Source organism: Pygoscelis adeliae, unplaced genomic scaffold (genome assembly GCF_000699105.1).
Source record: "Pygoscelis adeliae isolate BGI_AS28 unplaced genomic scaffold, ASM69910v1 Scaffold114, whole genome shotgun sequence".
Lineage (NCBI taxonomy): Eukaryota > Metazoa > Chordata > Aves > Sphenisciformes > Spheniscidae > Pygoscelis > Pygoscelis adeliae.
The window spans coordinates 2,918,901-2,938,057 of NW_008824587.1; the positions used below are offsets into that span (position 1 = coordinate 2,918,901).

At 39.3% G+C, this 19,157-nt stretch overlaps 1 protein-coding gene across 1 annotated transcript in view; it reads left to right on the forward strand.

Moving 5' to 3' along the window:
* AK8 (adenylate kinase 8) overlaps positions 1–19,157 on the forward strand; it is a 69,994-nt gene that overhangs the window by 37,049 nt on the left and 13,788 nt on the right. The window contains exon 11 of the mRNA XM_009322172.1: positions 4,858–4,999. Coding sequence (XP_009320447.1) covers positions 4,858–4,999 — 142 coding nt within the window. The remainder of the gene's footprint in view (positions 1–4,857; positions 5,000–19,157) is intronic.

Genomic DNA, 19,157 nt, shown 5'->3' on the forward strand with positions numbered 1-19,157 from the left:
CGGCCTCCCCCCGCGCCCGCCGCCGGGAGGAAACGCTCCCCTTCGCCTCGCTGCATCGGAGCGAAAACGGGCCTTTTCCTCCCGCCGCCCCCCCCGCCTGCACTGAAGGCACACTTGCGTTGTTTTTTATTATTTACAGTAAGCAAAACTGGCTGTGCGCGATGCCATGGAAAAACAGCCCGTTTTCACAGGTCTGGGGGTTGGCAGGGTTAAATTAAAATATTGATCAACCTACGTGATGGTAAATCGCTGTTAAATCATTCTCAAGCGCATTAAAAACAAATTGCTACAATCTCTGAAGACCTTAACGTGGGTGAGAAAGTAAAATACTTTTCTCTGAAAGACCCGAATAAAATGACCCATGGTGAATAAGCCAGAGGTTATAGAGCAATAAGATAAGCAAATCTCATGCTTTGCTAAATTTAGGATTGACAGGACAATCCAGGAAAGTAGCCTTTGGCAGTAGCTTATACTCAGGGCAAGATGTTAACTGTCAAGTACTGGATCAAGCCTCAGGCATCTCAATTAGCTGTGAAAGTCTTCAGACCTAGCTTAAAAAATAAATATATCCAAGAGAAGGATAAAGGATAAATGGACAATATTGTCCAAAGGACCTTAAACTTTTTACAGCACAAAGCTGACAGAATTTATATCTGCAAATGCATTTATGCTGTACTTAGAATCGAGGTTTTATAGGTTTGGAGAAGTGAGTCAATACCCTTCAAAAGTCTGTTTTAAGGGGAAATATATGGAGGCGGAATCAATTTAAATATGATAATTGTATAGCTTGGAGCACTGACAGCATTGAAGCTATTGGAGAATAGTGCCCTGTAATCCCTCAAGTAGAGTTTTTGCCTTTCAGACTGTGCCTTTAATGTTCAGTTACTTTTGTCTTGAGCAGATGGTATGATTTTTGTCAACTGATTGCCTGATACGGTTTTTCTATTAGTCCCGCAGATCTATGGGTTGGGTAAGAGCTAATAGGCCACTCTCCTCCTATGAGTTTCATGAGGAAGTACTTTTCATGAGAAGTACCTTATAACTGTGAAAACCTCTGAAGCTCTGGGAAGTAAATTTATTTTTTAAATGGTCTGCTGGAAGGTGCTGATTGACAGCCCAGGAGACAGCAAATCTCTAGGTGTCCACGCAGCAGTTCCAGCACAAACAGCAGCACTTTAAGCCTCTCTTCCCTGTACCCTGCCTGTTCATACCCTTGAATTGATTAGATCACTTCTGAGGTCCACAGCTGCTAGTTCAGCTGCGTAGTCCAGACCATTAACATGGTCGAGACAAGCTGGGAGATAAAGGAGATATGGTGTGTGGTATTGATGTTTAGGCAAGAATGTATGCATGAATGAATTCCATCTCTATATGGAGCTGGTTGTGGCCTCATTCTGCCATGTACAGCATTTCTGAGGTTCACTGTGACCTTGGTCCACAGCTATGTACGGTGCTCTCAGCACAGGGTATCACTGTAGCTCAGCAGCTCTGCAGCATTACTTTTGTGGGGTGAATTCTACTCCTGTACCTTGATTTCTCACCTTAATAGAAATGTGCTTCCACATTACCTAATCTGGATCTCTCTTTGTAGCACACTGTAATTTTTACAGGAAACCTATCTTTGGACTTTTCTAATGATAAAGTAAAACCTCTCTAGAGCCTCATTCCCCCAACTTTCAGAGTTGGAAACTCACACAAGCTTATGTTGAAAAGGAATTGATTATTCAAAGCTTTTGTGCTTCATAATCTACTTAAAACATGTAGATTGACTGTCTCATCAGAAAAGCTCTAAATTTTACTTCGCTGTATAGCCCATTGGGTCATGTGCTTAAGGCCAGGAGACCTCTGTCTAGTTACTTACAGACTGTGTGCCCCTCCAATTACAGGTTATTAATTTGCCTTGCATTCAAGAGACAGTTCCACATGAGTGAAAAGGAATACGATACTGCAGAGATTACCTACTCTGTCTGTTCCACAGCAAAATAAGAATAATACTGATTTCTTTCTTCCTTTTTTCTCCCTTTTTTTCCCCCTCTGGTCTGTGGAAGATGTTTTACGGTTTTAATGCAGCTATTTTAAGTGTGACTGTTCCTGTTCAAGGGCAGCTGATGTACTTTGTAATGCCATTGAACAGCCAACAAGGTATGTTCCCCTATTGTGTTGAAGTGATAGCTATGTTTGCTAATCAAGAGGAGAGCAGAGCTTGCTGTCTGACTTGTTTATGTTTTATTTCTCACCATCAAGCTTTAGAGGGAGGCACAGAAAATATGTAAGCATCTATATTATTCAGTGATGTATATATGTACATGAGTGTGCAATCTAAAGTGTACTGCTGTTATCTTCTAGTCAGTCATCGCTGAAATTAGCAAGGTGTCAGGGTTACCACATACCCCCAGTATTACTCAAAATACCCCAAACCTGGCACGCCATTAGATAAACTGTTAATTGTCACTGCATCTTGATTTTTTTTCCTCCTGTGAATGCCTCAATTTTGTTCAAAAATAGTGACCAAAGTGGAGGATTTCGATCATCAGGATTCACGGAAGGCCTATGGGAAGTGATCAGACAGAGGAGACGCTGCCTGGTTCCCATCACAACTGCTTTTTAATTTTCTTGTAGGCTGTAGTGTTTCTCCTTCCCATACGCAGGATGGGAGCAATTTTGGCCCCTGGAACTGGAGAATCTCCTATGATCTGCAGGAAGCTCAACAGCACAGTATACCCACTTATTTCTCTGTGCTGTTCCTGGGGCTTTCAGCCTCTGCCGTGATTCCCTGTTCATCTCACAGGGATGTCAGCTCCAGCAGAATCCTACCTTAGTGCAGTTTTTACTTATGGGTTTGTAGGTTTTATTCCAATCCCTTGCAAAACTGTTTTAAGCATTCTGAAAATGTTTTCAAAAAAATCATGTAATTTGGCATCTTTGTAAATCCATGTTAATGATTCCAGTAGGAATCATGATAAAATAACATGCATCAAGACGGAAAGTTTAGTGCTGCAGCCAGAAATTCAGGAGTACAGGAAAATTCCACTGGTGTTTGTATGGTATACACTTTGGGGAAAGAGAAGGTGGGATTTTTTTTTTTTTCTTTTTTCCTACTAGGATGTCTTGGGTTTGTATTAGTTCTTGTAACCTGGAGGGTGGGGAGAAGAACTGCCCTGCAAAGAGCACTGAAATTCTCCTGTTATCCCCTCTATGCCTGCCTGCAGCTCAGGTCTTAGATAAGTATCATCTGTCTAATAACATTTCTGCCTGCTGCTGCACTATTGTATAGTTTATGAATTCCATTTTTAACGGAATGCCTAGTTTTGCATTGTCATTTTGCTCTCTGTCAAGTGTCTGGTTTTCTTCCATTCCTTTTTTCTTTTAGCAGATGGACAATATTACTCTCCTTAACTTGTTTTTTTATAATGTGAAGTGTGTATCCTCAGTTAATACACTAATCTGTTTCCTAATTAATTCCCTGCGGTTTTCCTCCCTTTTTGCTGGTACATTGAATCCTGAGTGTAATTCTGTAAACTCAGTAATTTGATTATTTAAAGGAGAAGTAATGAATTTCATGACAGAGGTGTAAGTCTTTAGGAAATGTTAAATTTCAGGAAGCAAATGGATTCTATTATTGTGGTTTAAAACCTGCTTGTACCCAGGGTGTAAATGTGCACCGATAATAATATACTCTACTAAAATACAGGCGCATTGCTGTCAGCTAGTCCTAAAGCGAATTGCATTGTTAGAAACCTGACGCATATGCTCTCCTACAAGCACTTGTTGTTACATTTTTGTATGCAGATGCAATGGCAGGGTGAGTATGAAAACATCAACATTCCATGATGTGGATTTATGTAGCATTTTTTATTGCTTGTTTCCAGTAGAGGCAACAGTGTATTAGACATACTGTACAAATAAAGAGAAGGGACTCTCACTGCTTCTTGAAAATTGTTTCGGCTGCTTTTTTGGGAAGTAGCTTGAGGTGATTTTGCTGACCTTTCTTTGTGGTTGTTTGGCACTAAACCCAACACATTGCAAGAGTCCTTGCAAAACTTGTAGTCACTCTTGTTGAACCTAACCATTTAATTTTTCTGTAAAAAGAAAAAAATTACAAGACACATAAGTTTAAATATCTCAGTTGAAATGTTTTACTTTATGAAGGCTATAGTGCAAATATGCAGGATACCTCCTTACCACTGTGTCCCATTAAATAGAATTTAAAAAGCTGCATAGTAATTGTAATCTCAGTCAACATCTTGCTGATGTTCTCTCTTGCCCTGAAGAAAAATAATAATAGAGGAAAGAGAACTTTTATCTCTAAAATTAGGGAGTCATCAATGCAGTAATTACAGTAGTTGAAATACATTCTGGAAATTTATTTTCAGTCATAAAAGCTTCAAGCCTTTGGGCAAATTGGAGAAATATCGCATCTAGCCTGCTGTGGCAGAACCATTATCATCTGCTAAGTTAAATACAGAACACTACAGAAGTTTCTTTCCTGTTTTAGGATTTCTTTTACACAACTCAGGTCATTATTTTTGCATTTTGATAAGATTGTCACACACTTCATTGTGACATCAGCCCAGTACGGCCATGAGAAAAAGTACATTGCAAAATTATGTAGGCATCAGTTTTTACCAAATACTTTGCTTTAGTCCTACAGTTCCTTATGAGTTTGGGGGTTCCATGATAGCACAGTAAATATGCAAAGTTAACAGTAACCCCGCTCTCCAAAATCTATCAATCATAAACAGAATAACTCTTTGTGTTTTAGTTCCTGTAGCAGTCTAACCAGAAAAAGTAGTTTGTATCATCCTCAACTGCAGACTCAGCATACAAAATAAATGTCATCTTTTTAATCCTTTGCAGTCCCAGACAACCTTGTTATGAAGATCCTGGCAGAACGCCTAAATGCACTAGACTGCATGACCAATGGTTGGGTGCTTTATGGCTTCCCAAGAGACATAGAGCAGGGAGAACAGCTGCAAAAATCACATATTATTCCAAACAGGTAAGATATAAATTTAGCAATCACGACATTACATATATGAAAAATTTGTTTATGGAAAGATACGTGTCTTTATTGACACTGTTTAGGCTGTTGCATCTTGTTTATTTATTCCTTCCCTAGCTAGAAAAGGGGTCTTGCTCCTGGAGAGTAGGAAATAGAGCATTGGCCTTACAAATCCTCCAGATGGCCAAACTGTGGGGGAGAGGAGAGATTTGTTCTTCTGGTTATTTGTTTGAGTTGCCTCTAAAGGTAAACCATAAGAAATGGATTTAAGTTTGGATTATATCAGAAGGTGTATTTTATTTGCAGCAGGAGGGGGGGATCTACATCTTTTCTTTAGCATTGGCATAATATCATGGAAAGATATTAGTATAGCTAGGAGCTCATTATGAGACTTTTGGGTTTTGTGAAATAATTAAAAACAACATAAGAGTTATCTTTTATTTGAGCTATAATGAAGTGTTCAGAAATGTAATATAAGAGAAATGAGCGTCAGAAGAGAACAGTTATGACTGCCAGGCAAATAAAATGGAGTTACTCTTTACAGCTGGTCCAAGGGTGGTGAGGATTTGAAATACTGGTGTACTCATCAAAGCTGAGAGGCTTTTCCATTCCCCTCCAGGGGTTCCTGGTTCAGTCCATACCACTGGCTGACACAGTGGCCACTCCAAAGGCATACGTTGGAAATTTGTAGTCTTTATGCTTCCAGGAAGCTTACTCTTATCTAAAAACCAGTAGTGGAAAAGGTATATTACCTACATAAGTGTTTAAGTTGGTGAAGTTACTCTTCCTGTGTCTTCTGCGTGGCTGCTCTCAATCCCCTCACCACTCCCCATCAGGGTACAGTGGAAAGATGTAAAAGGGTAAGACTGAGCTGGAGAGAGAAAAGAGGAGAGTGAAAAGGGAGGGAGCTAGCAGTCATGCCATCAACGTTTAAAAATGAAAGTATGTGGAAACAGCAGTAGCTTTATTTATTAAAAGTGAGACAAAATGACTTAAACAGGAGTCCATTTCATGAAAAAAGGGAGAAAGAATCTTGAAACTTATGCTAGATTTAGTTAAATAACATTTCCCATGGATTATTTTTCATGTGCATTTAGAAGGTAGGTCCTGGGTCACTAAACATGTATCTGAGTACCTGAGATCAGTGCGAATACTCAAGTGTGTGCCATGTGCTCCTTTACAGGATCGAGACCTCATCAAGTGAGGAAGAACAACTCATTATAAAATTGTATGTGTGGAAATTTGGCACTGATCCATTTGCTCAGCTTCCACTTTCTTTAAAGAGCTCTGCACATTCATATTTGAGTTAAGAATTTGGCCCCTACTATTTTATACAGGGGTTGAAGTAAGGGACAAAAATAGACATCATGCTACCTGATTGATTTTGGAGCTGATATTTTCCGTGAAACTGAAGTAGTAGGTATATAAGGGAGAGAGGGTGATTATAAACAAAAGGACATATTGCAGCATAGGATAGCAGGGCAGTAATTCAGTTTCAGTTGTGATGCTAGTTATAAAACACTATCTGCAGAGGTGGTGTGTTTGACATCAGGAGAAAAACCTGATAGAATTATAGCCTTGAAATCAATCTGGGAATAGGATGCAGAAATCTATAAATCAGACACAGAACAATCTACAAAGTCCCATTCTTAGGAGGGCTCTGTTGATGAAATTAGATTAAAATAAATTTACATATATATCAAGTTTATTATTAAAATCTAGTCACATCAGTAAGCAAAATTATTTGTGAAAGAGTATGTTACTCTGTGTTTTGAACTCAAAGTAGACCTCTTTGGCTGATCAGAACACAGAGTTATTGTCTGCTTGTCAAGTCACAAATCTATTCCTTAGAGCTAATAAATGGTTAGTGTTCAAATACTATGTTTTATCTGACTCCCACCTCATAAAGCTAGCACACATAATACTAAATTATACAGCATTGAGCAGGATCAGTCTCCTGACTCCTCCATCTTATGGAAAGAAAAACAAACCTAGTAATTGATGGTAGAAAAGAAGGAAAATAAAGTTATTTGAAAACAAACAAAATGGGCTATAAAGTTTGTTAAAATGTAATAATAAAAAACCTCATACAGCATCAGCCACTGCATGCAAAGAACTGCCCTGGAACAAAAAGGAAAATAATTCATTTTCCACTGAAAAAGTAAGGTACAGGGTTTTCTTTAAATTAGACTTTGCAGTAGAGCGAAGGCATGCTTACAGACCGGTACGGGAAAACCTGCCTGTATCGGACAAAACCTGTCTACCAAAGAACTGCCCTTTCTGTACTCAGAGAAGAGCATTGCTTTCTGCGTTCCTCCCTATGAAGCAGTTACTGCCTAAGCGGACAGGATCCTAATCGTATTGAACTGTGGCAGCCTTTAGGGCAAATAAGAAGCTGAATCTGTTAGTGGTCTCTCAGTTATCTAGTAAAAGAACACCATTAACCACTTAGTGCCTATGGTAAGTGGGAATCCAAATACAATTACAGGTTGGCATCTGAAGCGCAGAACTACTAACGCAAAGGACTGAATTCAGTTCCTCATCTAAGCGAGTGTAAATAGGTATTTTAGCTTTTTTTGTTGTTAATGCTTGAGCAACAATAAGAAATAGATAGTATAGCCATGGATAGTTCTAATATACTGAAAACCCCATTTAATATCTACCAAAATATTTCTCACCTGCTTCTGCTCTCTCCCAAACTTACAGTTAAAATAAGATTCAGCAGCAACAGTGTCATCTGTTATATATCCCTTGCCATTAGCTTCAGCTGGTTCATGACCAGCTGTCTGCTGGTTCCAGGCCAGCTTAAGGCAGTCAGCAGTTTAAGGATTCCCTGAGCCAGAGGGTCATCTGGACAACTGTCTAACAGCCCATTTTCCTTGACTTTATAGTCTCTTTTTCAACACTGTCCTTTTGGCCTCCACCAAGTCGTATGGAAAGGAGTTTCACTTTTTCACTGGGTGTCATATGAAAATACTTCACGTTTTTTCCGGGTTCCTTTCTCCTACTGAGAAACAGTTATAAGCGTTCCCTGTTCGTGCCTCCTAACACTCCTGATTTTATAAGCCTCTTGTATATGCCTGTTCAGTCATCTCTTTCCCAGGCAAAGAACCTTGGTCTGTTTATCCTTTCCTTTCCTAGAAGTCATTCTACTCTTCTGATCATCCTGTCTCCCTGTTCTCTACCTTCTCTAGTTATTCTAGCTGTTTCTTCGCTGAGATGGGACAACCAGAACTGCATTCCGTTTTGAGGGTAGCACTGTGTACTGGGTGTATATATATTAGCATAAACATTTTTTATTTTGATCTTAACTCCATTACTCTTAATTGCTGATATTCTGTTAGATGTTATTGTGATAGATTTTGGAAGAATGTCTTGTGTGTGTAGACTATGGTAACTATACAATGTCTCTTTCATTGAAAATACTGAAAAATCACAGTGTCACAAATCTCAGTTGAGTGTGTACAAACTCAGCAAGGAGCCTAAAGACCCTTTAACTCAAGATCTCTGTAGTTAAAATTGTAGCCAGGTTTGTGTTAGAGTTCTCCTCAAGCCAATAAAGCAAGCCGCTCCATCTGTGCCAATGGGCTCTGCGGCTAAATGTGTCCTGGGATTCCCAGTTCCTCTCTTCCATCATTTCCTTTGTTTTTTTCCATCTGATCTGAATCAAGGGTCGATTGTCTTACATTTCAGTATTGATTAATTATATTACAGTAGTATCTACAAACAGTACAAGGGGACAGACAAAGCTGGGCAGGGGAGGGATGAACTCGAGGATTGACCTAACAATACATATATAATATATTTCAAATACCCTTTTTTTTCCCAACATTAAAGTTTTTCTTTCCCAGTAGAGAAAATAAACAACACTAGCTTCTCCATGCAAGTTTTCCAGCAGTGTTTTATTTGGTCTTCAAAACGATGTGGCTGTATCCCTGATTATGTCATCTTCTTACATTATATATTTAAAGCTTCTTTTCACCACACTACTCTGTGTGAATACTATCCTGTATTCAAACAGTTTAGGATAATGAAGTTCCTAATTTCTAAGGTAGAATCAGTGAATATGTTGAAAAGGGAAAAATCAGAATGGAAAAAAATTTTTTTTTTTAACTATTTGGTCTTTACATGGGGCTTTCATATTTCTGCAGCTGATCCCAATGCGGATTAGGGATAATAAACAGCCTATTAATGGAGGCCTGAACTAGGAAATGGAGTTTGAATCAGCAGCAAAATTCAATGGCTGGCGAAGGTTAATAACTCCATTACTATCAGCTCTATTTTTTAGCCGTTTGAAGAGCTAGGTGTTAGCCTTATCTTACTCCTCATTAATTGAGCTAATAGAACCCCAGTGACCCTACCATGCTGCCATTATCTGAGAGTTTACCAGACATGGACTGGAATACTTATCACTGAATATGTATTCCTCAGATTCATTTTTATATCAGAAATATTTTTGTTGAAGATTGGCTGTCTTCAGGTTTCTTTCTGTCTTTTCATTTCCTTGCTGCCGCCTTTAAGAGCTACATATTTGGAAATTAAATGTAAATGACTTAATTAAAATCCTATCAAGGAACAAGCTAAGTCCCAAAATAGTTGCATCAAGGAAACATAATAATGATTGAATTACTCTGACATGGAAAAATCTTACAGGGCATTTTTAAAACTTTGGCCTAATTTAAATGATGGATATTGTGTATTTATAATAGATGTGGTTTTAATTGATGGCATACAAAAATCTGATGAGTAACAAAGAAGAAATGTTATAATTATATCTTCTTATTTTCTCCTCATTTTTTTTTGGGGGGGGGGACGACAAACCAGAAAAATGATGTGGTAATCAAGGTACTAAATCAGGACAATAAAATTTGCCTGCACCAGGGAGAGAGAGAAACAGTAGGAAAAGTCCAAGTGACCTATGTAGGGTTTGGCTTAATTTATAAAGAAAGTAGTAAAAATAATAGGCAGACCAATTCTCTGTTTCAATCATTGTCTTTTTTTTTCCTCTTCTGATTAGAAAGCAGCTCACTCCTACCAGAGCCATTATATGGTTGCTGGTTTACTGACTGTTGTATTCACTAATGCTAATTGGTTTCCTTTTTATTATCACTTTGCATATCAGTGCTCCCATCTCAGTTCATCTCTTCCTTCTCTGTCACATGTTCAAAGTCAAACAGACTGACTGGTTCAGTAAAAACTAAAGGGCAAGACAGTGGGAGCTAAAGGGGCAGGATCTTCTTGAGGTCTATGGTATGCTTAGAAAATAAAACATATTTTGGAAAGCATGTTTTAGGTGATGAATTCTTACTTGTCTTCCCCACTCCAGTGGAGGTACTCACCCTCTTAGCTGTGCTGACTATACATCAAGTACATGCATAGCCATGCTCTGAGGGAGCAGAACACCCTGGCCAAGTGATAAAAATTACAAGTTTTTTTCCCAACCAAAATCCATTACAGGTTGTGCTTACTGGGCAAAATTAACAAATCTTCCTCTCACCTGGACTGGTGAATGACTCGTCTGCTTCACTGGGTGAGTGGGATCAGTTTAATCCACAGTTGCTACCCCTGTAGCCTTTTCCAAGCTACAATAATTCAGTCATTGTGTTATCTCTTGAATCAAGTGTTTTGAGACTTACCCTGTTCATTGACAAAATTTTAATTAAGTCATTTACCTTTGTTTCCTGATCTGCCTCTATTGTAAGAGGCATTGCTGAGCACTCCACAATGGGCAAAATATATCAGGGAAGCTCCTGTTACCTTATGTGTAACAGCTGTGCATAAAAAGATGGACATTGCTCTGGCATGAAGGCTCTATTAAGCAGTCACGCCCATGGGCTACTTCATAGTGACAACTAATTCTCCACATGTAGTGCAAAAAGCCGCACGCACACAGCCTTTTGCCCTACACAAAACTGATGGAAGCAGCTCCTTACGCAGATTTCTGAGGTTTGGCCGTTGGTGGGGAATCCTTATTCTCTGTTCTTCCTCTCTTTCTTAGTAGATTGTGCTCCCTCTTCCCTCATAACACTAATGTGAATAGAAGCTATTGCTATTAAATAATCCGATAGATAGAAAATTGGATGATTACAATAAAAAGATTATTTCACTTCTGCTGCACATTCTGCCTGACCTATATTGGTACCATAAAAGCTTTTCTATCCTGGGGAAAGGCGTTAATATGCATCTTGAGCCAATAATAGCAAAACATCAAATGCAGTTTTAAAATCCTTCTGTGGGCTTTCTGTAGGATGCTGTATTTGCTGTCACAAGCTTATTCTGCTCCAACAAGAATAGGAGGTATATTTGGCTTCAGTTGTGGGAGGCAGGTATTATTTTTAGAAGTTGCCTCATACAAGCTCCTTTTGATGGCTGGAGTTTGGTGAAATCCTGGATACAGCAATTAAGGAGATCTCTGATCTCAGCAAGCTTCCTAAGTCTCCAGGAAGAGAAAGAGGAAAAGCTTCTATTTCTACGTCAGTATTTTTATTTTTTAAGGACCCAAAACCACATGCATAATCCTTTCATTCTTTTTGCTGCTGAAAGGAGGCTTTTTTTTTTTGCAGTAGCTATCTCTCACAAATGAGGAGACATTAGGAAACCTGAAGACGTTCTATCCTGAGTGCCCTTACGCTGAAACCATTTTTCTCAGAAGATGCCACTGGTATCAAGGTTGCCTTCCTGAACTCAATACCTAACTGGAGAGTGAGAGAGAAAACTGTAAAAGCAGTAGAGTCTGGGCTACTTTTCATGTCTATGGCAATGGTAGCAAGTTTTAGGCAAGGCAAACCAAACCAGCAATGTCTCTGCTTTCTCCACATGGGAACAGATACAGCCAAACCGTGAAAGCACTGGGCTTAATATTAATGCTTTCAGTGCTTCTTCACAAAGTGCCATGAAGTATCCATGCTTTCACGGCAGAGCTCCTAGCTTCTCCTGTGGCTGCCAAAATTAGGTGCCTGTGTAGCAGCAGCAATTTGAACAATGTGACTTTGAGTAGGTGAAATGAGAAATACAACAATGGGTTGTATTTGACTCTTGAAGAGTCAAAGAACTTTGAATGATGTCAAATTCAACATTACAGGAAGCTTTCTGTTTGAATACTCGACTGCAGTTTGGAAGGAGCTAGCTAAATCAGGCAACATTTCAGAAAGAGTCAAGATTGAAGAAGGCCTGATTTGGTCAGCTACACAAGAGTCCTGTGCCCTTACATACTCTCAGTCACTTCAGGGCAAAAGACTGGCTTGCATCCCTACAGACAAAAACTATTTACTATGGGGTATTATTGTTTGAGATTGTCTCTAGTTCCTAGAAGAAACTGAAGATTTTTACTGAACCTAGTAGCCAAGTTCTTACATGTTTGCTATATTACTCAGGAAGCTGAGATGAGGGGGGTCCTGTGGTCAGCACTGGGAACTTGCATGTGTCCATCTTGTCAGGGGAAAATATGTTCTTCTGGGAGGAGATCTGAGAACTGCCTGAAAGAAGAACCGGGCTTTTAAAATCTTAATTCACAATGACAACGTCATGGTACTAATCTCTGCAAATCAACAAAGGTTGTTCAGGGCATTCACCTAAGACACAACTTTTGTTTAAGGAATGAAATGAAACAGTCATGGAAATCAAAGTGTTATCATTTAAGTAGCAGTCAAGACATCTAACCTGTGCTTTTCCCCTCTGCACTCTCTTTTCTTAGGTTTTTATTCACGCATTTTGGTCACCAAAGCGCATCCCTGAGAGCTCACTGAACTCACAGACCTGGGTTCCCTCGGGTCTCCCAGTCTGCTCTCCATTCATCTTGCTCCCCATGACTGACTCTCTGGGTTGGGATCCAGCAGTATTCAAGGTGCTGTTTGGGTGCTGTAGGATTGAACCTGAGGGGCCATCCTGCAGCTCTTCTCTGAGGCTGTTTGGCATAGAGTCACGTTTAACTAACAATTTTGCTAAGATGGGTATGTAGGAAAAGATGTAGCTGCACGCAGTTATGCACCATCAGTGCATTTCGTGGAATGTAACACTGATTGATCTCAGCAAGGTAAAATACGATGTGGTTTGTCAATTCTGAATATTTCTTCATGGACTAAAGCAGTCATTTTCAAAATTTTACCTTAATTTCCTCAGTAGTTCACACATGAATAAGAACCATATACATGCAAGTCTGATTTTGTAGGATTTAGGAGCTTTTTGTAAGGAAGATACTGGTTTCAAGATCTGACTGGAAGCAGAAAAACTTTTGAAAATAACTGAGGGAGGAAAACTTTAAATATAACGGCGTGGCAGCATTTTAATTTGCATTGGGTAGGAGAACACATAGATAAAACTGATGACAGTTTTGCATGTGTGAGAACTGTGGATGAAGACACTTAGTGTCTGGGAAAGCATGATGGGAAAAGGAGGGCTCTCCAGTGTTGTCAAGCATCTCACATTGTGTTGATCTCTTACCATTTACTCCAGCAGTGTGGTAGCAAAAGTTGGCTGAATATTATTCTGAGTAAATGTAGAAAGGTCACCCTTACATCTGTACAGGTTAAAACTGAGTTTATGAAAGTCTGTTTCTGCATTTGCTGTCTGATGTTGAGAGCACAGGGGCAGTACTTTTAGAGGAACTACATTACAAATGTACATTACCTTTGAACTCCATGATTACTAGAATTCGGGAATTCTGGAGTAAAAACTTAAGACAAGATTGTGCCAGCTGTGTTCTGATTTAGTAGTCTCTTTGGATCTGAGACTAATCCCAGAGTAAGCTATTACTCAGAGCTAGTGAGGCTGGCAAAATTGGCCCATACTGAAAACCACAGGCAGAACAGGCATTACGCTCCTTTTGCTTAGATACTCCAAGCTGAAGATCTGGGAAGACAAGTGCATCAGTCTGTAGCAAATATAACACGGCTTGGGTGATTAAAACTGTCAGGTAATATTGCATATTGAATGGAAACTAGTTTGTCATTACCATGAGGATTAGAAAGTGTAATCTTCATTAAAACGTCAGTGGATTTACTGCTGTTTGCCTTGGAACAAGATATTTGCTCAGAATTTCCTAATAAGTAAATTTAGCAAGTGCAGGGCAATTTAAGAGAGCGGAGCTGAATACTGTCATAGCTTATTCTGCAGGAAAGATGTAGGAATGATCCCTTATGTCTGACAGATGCACTGGATCTAATTCTATTGGCCTGGATCACCTGCAGTCACATGAATGTATTCATCACCATCACTTAAATTGGCTTCCTTTGGCTCAGGTGTAAGTGGTGACCCAGTGTTTTTGTGCTGTGTAAGGATCATGTTTTCTGTCCCTAAATACATTATGTTTACAAAATTCTGTATTACAGAACTCTGTCCTTTGTAAGGCTTGAAATACATTTTGAGTAAGGGTTTTATCCGTCCCACAGAGGCTTTCAAATGTTATCCTTCTTCAACATGGGCTGCATTTCTGAGCTCAGTAAGACCGCTAGCATGCTTTGCGCATGATAAAAATGATTTTTTAAAAAATTGTAGTCTAATATTGTTCTGATATGAATGCTGATTAATATCCCACTGATATGCACTGAGTGAATGATCCAGAGGACAGTCTGTTCTTTTGACATAGCTGACCAAAGGTCAAGGTACAGCAGGTTAAAAAATAATTGTTTCATTTAACCTTCTAGTAAACGCTGCTACTTTTGTGGACATAATTTAAGCTGATTTTCAGGCCAAGTATATAGGAAGAGTCCTTCCTCACATACTTGCAGTGAAATCAAAGGATTTGTACTGGCCATGAATGTGCCCCAAAGTTAAAGAAAACAAACAAAATAAAGAAGTCACGTGGTTTCTCAACCCCTTGAGTCCTGTGGGCTCTTCAGATTGACATATATTTTTCTTAGCAGCGTTTGCAGTGAAACACTGAACTGTCAAAGCTAAGCGGTAGGTATGGTGAACTTGCCATATTTTTGTAAAGTTTACTTTCTCCTTTCAGAAGTAGTTTCCTCACAGAATTCTGTCTCCAGTTGTACATTTCTAACCTCCATGGATGAGACTGCATAGAATTAGCTGGTATAGGAGCAAGCCCTTGGCTTTCATTCCACCATTCAAAATATAATCTCAGCTTGAAAACTTGCTGCCCTTTTTTTTTTTTTGTTAAAAACGTTACTGCTTGTCCATCATACTGAATCCAGGTTTGTATTAACTTTCCGTGAATAAATTGCTGAAATGCATTTTGCTTCGTGATTATTAAAGAATTCCTTGTATTCCAATTCTGTAATTCTTACAGCAAGTAGCTGTTACTCAGAAAAATCATCCAATAAAACACAGCAAAACCAGTGATGGCAGGAGAGAAGCTTGGACATAATGACAAGGGAGATCTAGGACCAGATTTAATTCTTAAGGTCTCTTCTGTGGCTGTATATTTGCATTACAAACCTAGGAAGTTGGATCAGTACAGCTTCCAAATTGTCCAGTCTGCAAAAACTTGAGAGTAGCTTCCCCTGATTTATTAAGCATCATGTTTTACTGCAAAGTGTAGGAGAGCTCCATATTCAGCCCGAATATTTGGTTTTAGTTCCTGCCCTGCAGAGAATTTCTCCAGTGGTTCCTAAGTTTCTCATCACGCTGTCTTCCTTCCCCCCCACCCCTACCTGACCCTGCTATAGATCTCAACTGTTGTTTTACCTTGTTGATGTTTTGTCTATATTTGCTTTAACCAGATGCCCCTCTTTGTATGCAGCACTGGGACTCATCCCCTCTCTCCTATCAACAATAATTAGCCTTGTAAGACTAATGGAAGAAATCATGTCTAATTACCCTGTTCAAGGCCCAATTATGTTATTAACATTTGTGGGCTATAAGCTAATGATGAGGAGAGCCTCTCATTTGCATAGCATTAAGTTAATTGAGCTGGAAGCTATGGGGTGGATAGCAGTGATGATAGCAGGATTCTGTTACAGAATGGATAATGATGACCGGAGCAGGACGATTCACCTGACAGGTTTATTAATTAACGGCTATCTGATTACCTAAAAGAAATGGCAAGTGGCAGTCCTGAAAGAAGCCGCGGTATTTTTTTTAATGAAAGATGCTGTATGACTGCTGATATTCTGGGGTGATTTATGGTAATGGCAGTGTAAGCTCTTTACTGGAAGCCTACCCAAAAACCTGTGCTGGGTTACTTCCTGCCCCTGCAAAAACGTGCTGCGAAGGTCTGATATTTCTGAATATGCCTAATTCTTACATGGTGCATGAAGTAGGGCTGTGCCAGTGAATTTGCGTGGTTGTCTGAACACTGTATTTTGAAAATCCTTAATTGTTATGTAATCTGGGTGTTTTGCCCTTGGAAGAACCGGAGGATTTGATTTTGTAAAAGGTTTGTTTTCATTATGGTGTTAGGCAGGATTCTGTGTGGTGTTAGGGAGAAAATAACTATAAACATTCAGCTTTTCACATTTTCCTGGTATGTGCAAACTGCGAGTGAATGTGAGTGCCCTTACCTTCAGTTTATTTCTAGGTACAAACAGTTATGCGAAGTTGTTATTCCTGTTCCTTAAAAGGCCACTTTTTTATTTAAAACAGTTCTAAGAATAAAAATCCGTCTTTTTGATTAGATGTCAGGTTCTGTCTGGTTAATTCCAAACACATTGTAATTCACAAGAGATTCAGACAGTCTTGTTTGACCTATAGTATCTTTTAGATGAAAAAAATCACTCTTTAAAAGTTGCCTGTGCAATCAATCCAAGGCTGAGTAACTTGCTATGCAGTTACTCGCTGTTAGAAACCCACACCTCAGTTTTGAATGTATCTGAATGTCAAACACAGTTTCCAGTCAGCAGATCTTTAGATTTTTTCAGCTACGTTGAAGAGCCCATTGTTAAATCATGTGAACTCCAGACTTTACCTAGTGACTAAGATACCCAAGTGCATTCTGGAACAACCTTTGACCAGACTTGTCCCAGGAAAAAAGAGAACGCTACAAATTTTAGCCTTTCAGAGAATGACTTTTTATCCATTTAGGTGGCCTGACGATTAGAGTTTCAATAGTAATAGATTTGTGAAGAGTAGAGACCTATAGATAAAACACAATCAGCATTATTTTGCTGTTGGAGAACTTACATGCACAAAGTCTCCCTGCATTCTGCGCCCGGCATTTGTTGGGCACAAAGGAGCTGAGAACATTGCCTTGATCCGACGTGGTAAAGAGGCCAAAGTTTTAGTTTACTAGATCCATGCAGACATTCAAAGATCACCACAGGCACTTTTGGTCAAAAGGAGAAGAAAAGAAAAATGAAAAATCGAAGATGAAGGAAGTAACCTGGGAGAATAGCTCCTGGAGCAGCTAACAGTCTGAGCTGTTTACTGGTTATGACTGGCGGCTGCCAGCAAGAATAGAGAGTCCGATCAGTTACCACTGATCGAGGGCAACTTACTCTCTGTAGCTGTGGACACCTGTGTGGCGTGGAGCAAGTGAGGGAGCAGCGTTTGTGTAACATTTACAAGGAGCATCTTCCACCTCCTTCCAGCACGTGATGGTGCAGAGCCTGATGTCCGTAGTTGTGTAGAAATTACCTAAAAAGGTTGTTCAGGAAACCTAACACAATGAATAAGTGCCTTTGCTGGAATTTAAACCCTGCATCCTCCTGGTCCTCATTAGCTTTCTGCAATCACTAACCCACACAGTCAGTGTTGGATAGAAATATCTTTACTGTATAAATTAGTTTTTCTGTAAGGTGTTCTGTAGTTTGCCACAGTGCCTTGCTGTATAAAATAGGCAAACACAGCATCAAGCCAAGATCTGATAGATCAGGAATTATGTATTTAATTCAGAGTTCTGTATAGAGTGCTCATAAAAGCTTGATCATGATAGAGGGGCCAATAAACATTTGGGAACATAAATATTTCTGTAGGAAATGGCTTTGTGAAACATTTAGTTGTTGAGTAATAAGAAGAACAGAGAAAATCAGAAGAGTAGAAATCTCTAGGTACTAATCTGATGGGTTATATATGTTGCAATGATAATAACGTTGAGAGAGAATTTTTATGGGACCAGTAGCAACAAATACATTGAGTCCTGCACTTTTTACTAATGTCTTCATCTTCTTGCGCTTGCCCCGCTTGCTATCTCTGCTGCTCCAAAATTCAGCTTCAAACCTAGAAAAACAGTGGATGAGACCAAAGGGTGCTGAGCTACTCCTCTGTGTGGAGACGAGTGTGTAAGGCCTCTGAATTTGCATGAGCTGAGTGTTTTGAGCAGGCAGGGCAAAGCCTTGGAGTCTCAGGCCATGATCTGTTCACTGGAGGAATGGATCAAAATCTACAGAAGGCCAGGCAGCGTTTGTTATCAGGGATGGACTGCAAGGGAAAATATAACTATGTGAGGATTTGGGGGGAAATGATGCTCTCTCTTTGTCCCTTGTTTTTCTGGGACATTCATTACTCGAGTATTTAGGCATCAGTCCAGCCAGACAGCAGAAGGAAATATATTTTAGAAAAGCACACATCAAGAAGTATTTTAAATGGCCAAACTGTAGAACAAAACATTCTGGCAACACAGCTGGTGCTCTTGTCAGTCTGCAGGCTAGAAAATAAGAAGAGAACCTGTAAGAAAAATAAAAACAACCTAGGAATAGCTAATCAGGTTAGAAGTGATGTTTTGGCTGCAAGGATTTTGAGGGCTGTAGAGAAAAATAGAATAAGATTAGAAAATATTTGTCCATCCTGTATGACAGATGTGGGAGAAGATGTAATCATTTGTTACTTCTCTTTTTTCCTCTGAAAACAGCAGCAGCAATGAGCTGGCAGGCACAGTGAAATGCAGTTAGCAAAAGTAATGGGAGTTGAAAGTTTGACCTTTTGTGATGGAAATTTGATATGAAAAAAGGGTCTTTTGATAATTTCTCTATCCAATCAGATACGGGAGATGTCTTGATCCTGTTTGCTCATTTGCGTGCTGACTGATCTCATTTGAAAACCCAATCATTCAGAAATATTGGGACGTCAACAGAAATGTTACAAGCAAGGAGCTGTTTTATCTGAAAGGTCTGCAGGATGTCATCTCTTGTTTTTCACTCCAGTGGCCTGATCTCTTCTTCATGATTCCATGTTTTTATTGGCGGGATAAGTTGAACATATTGAAATGCAAATAGCCCTTTCCACATTGAACGAAAATACAGGAGGTTTTTTCGGAATGATTGAT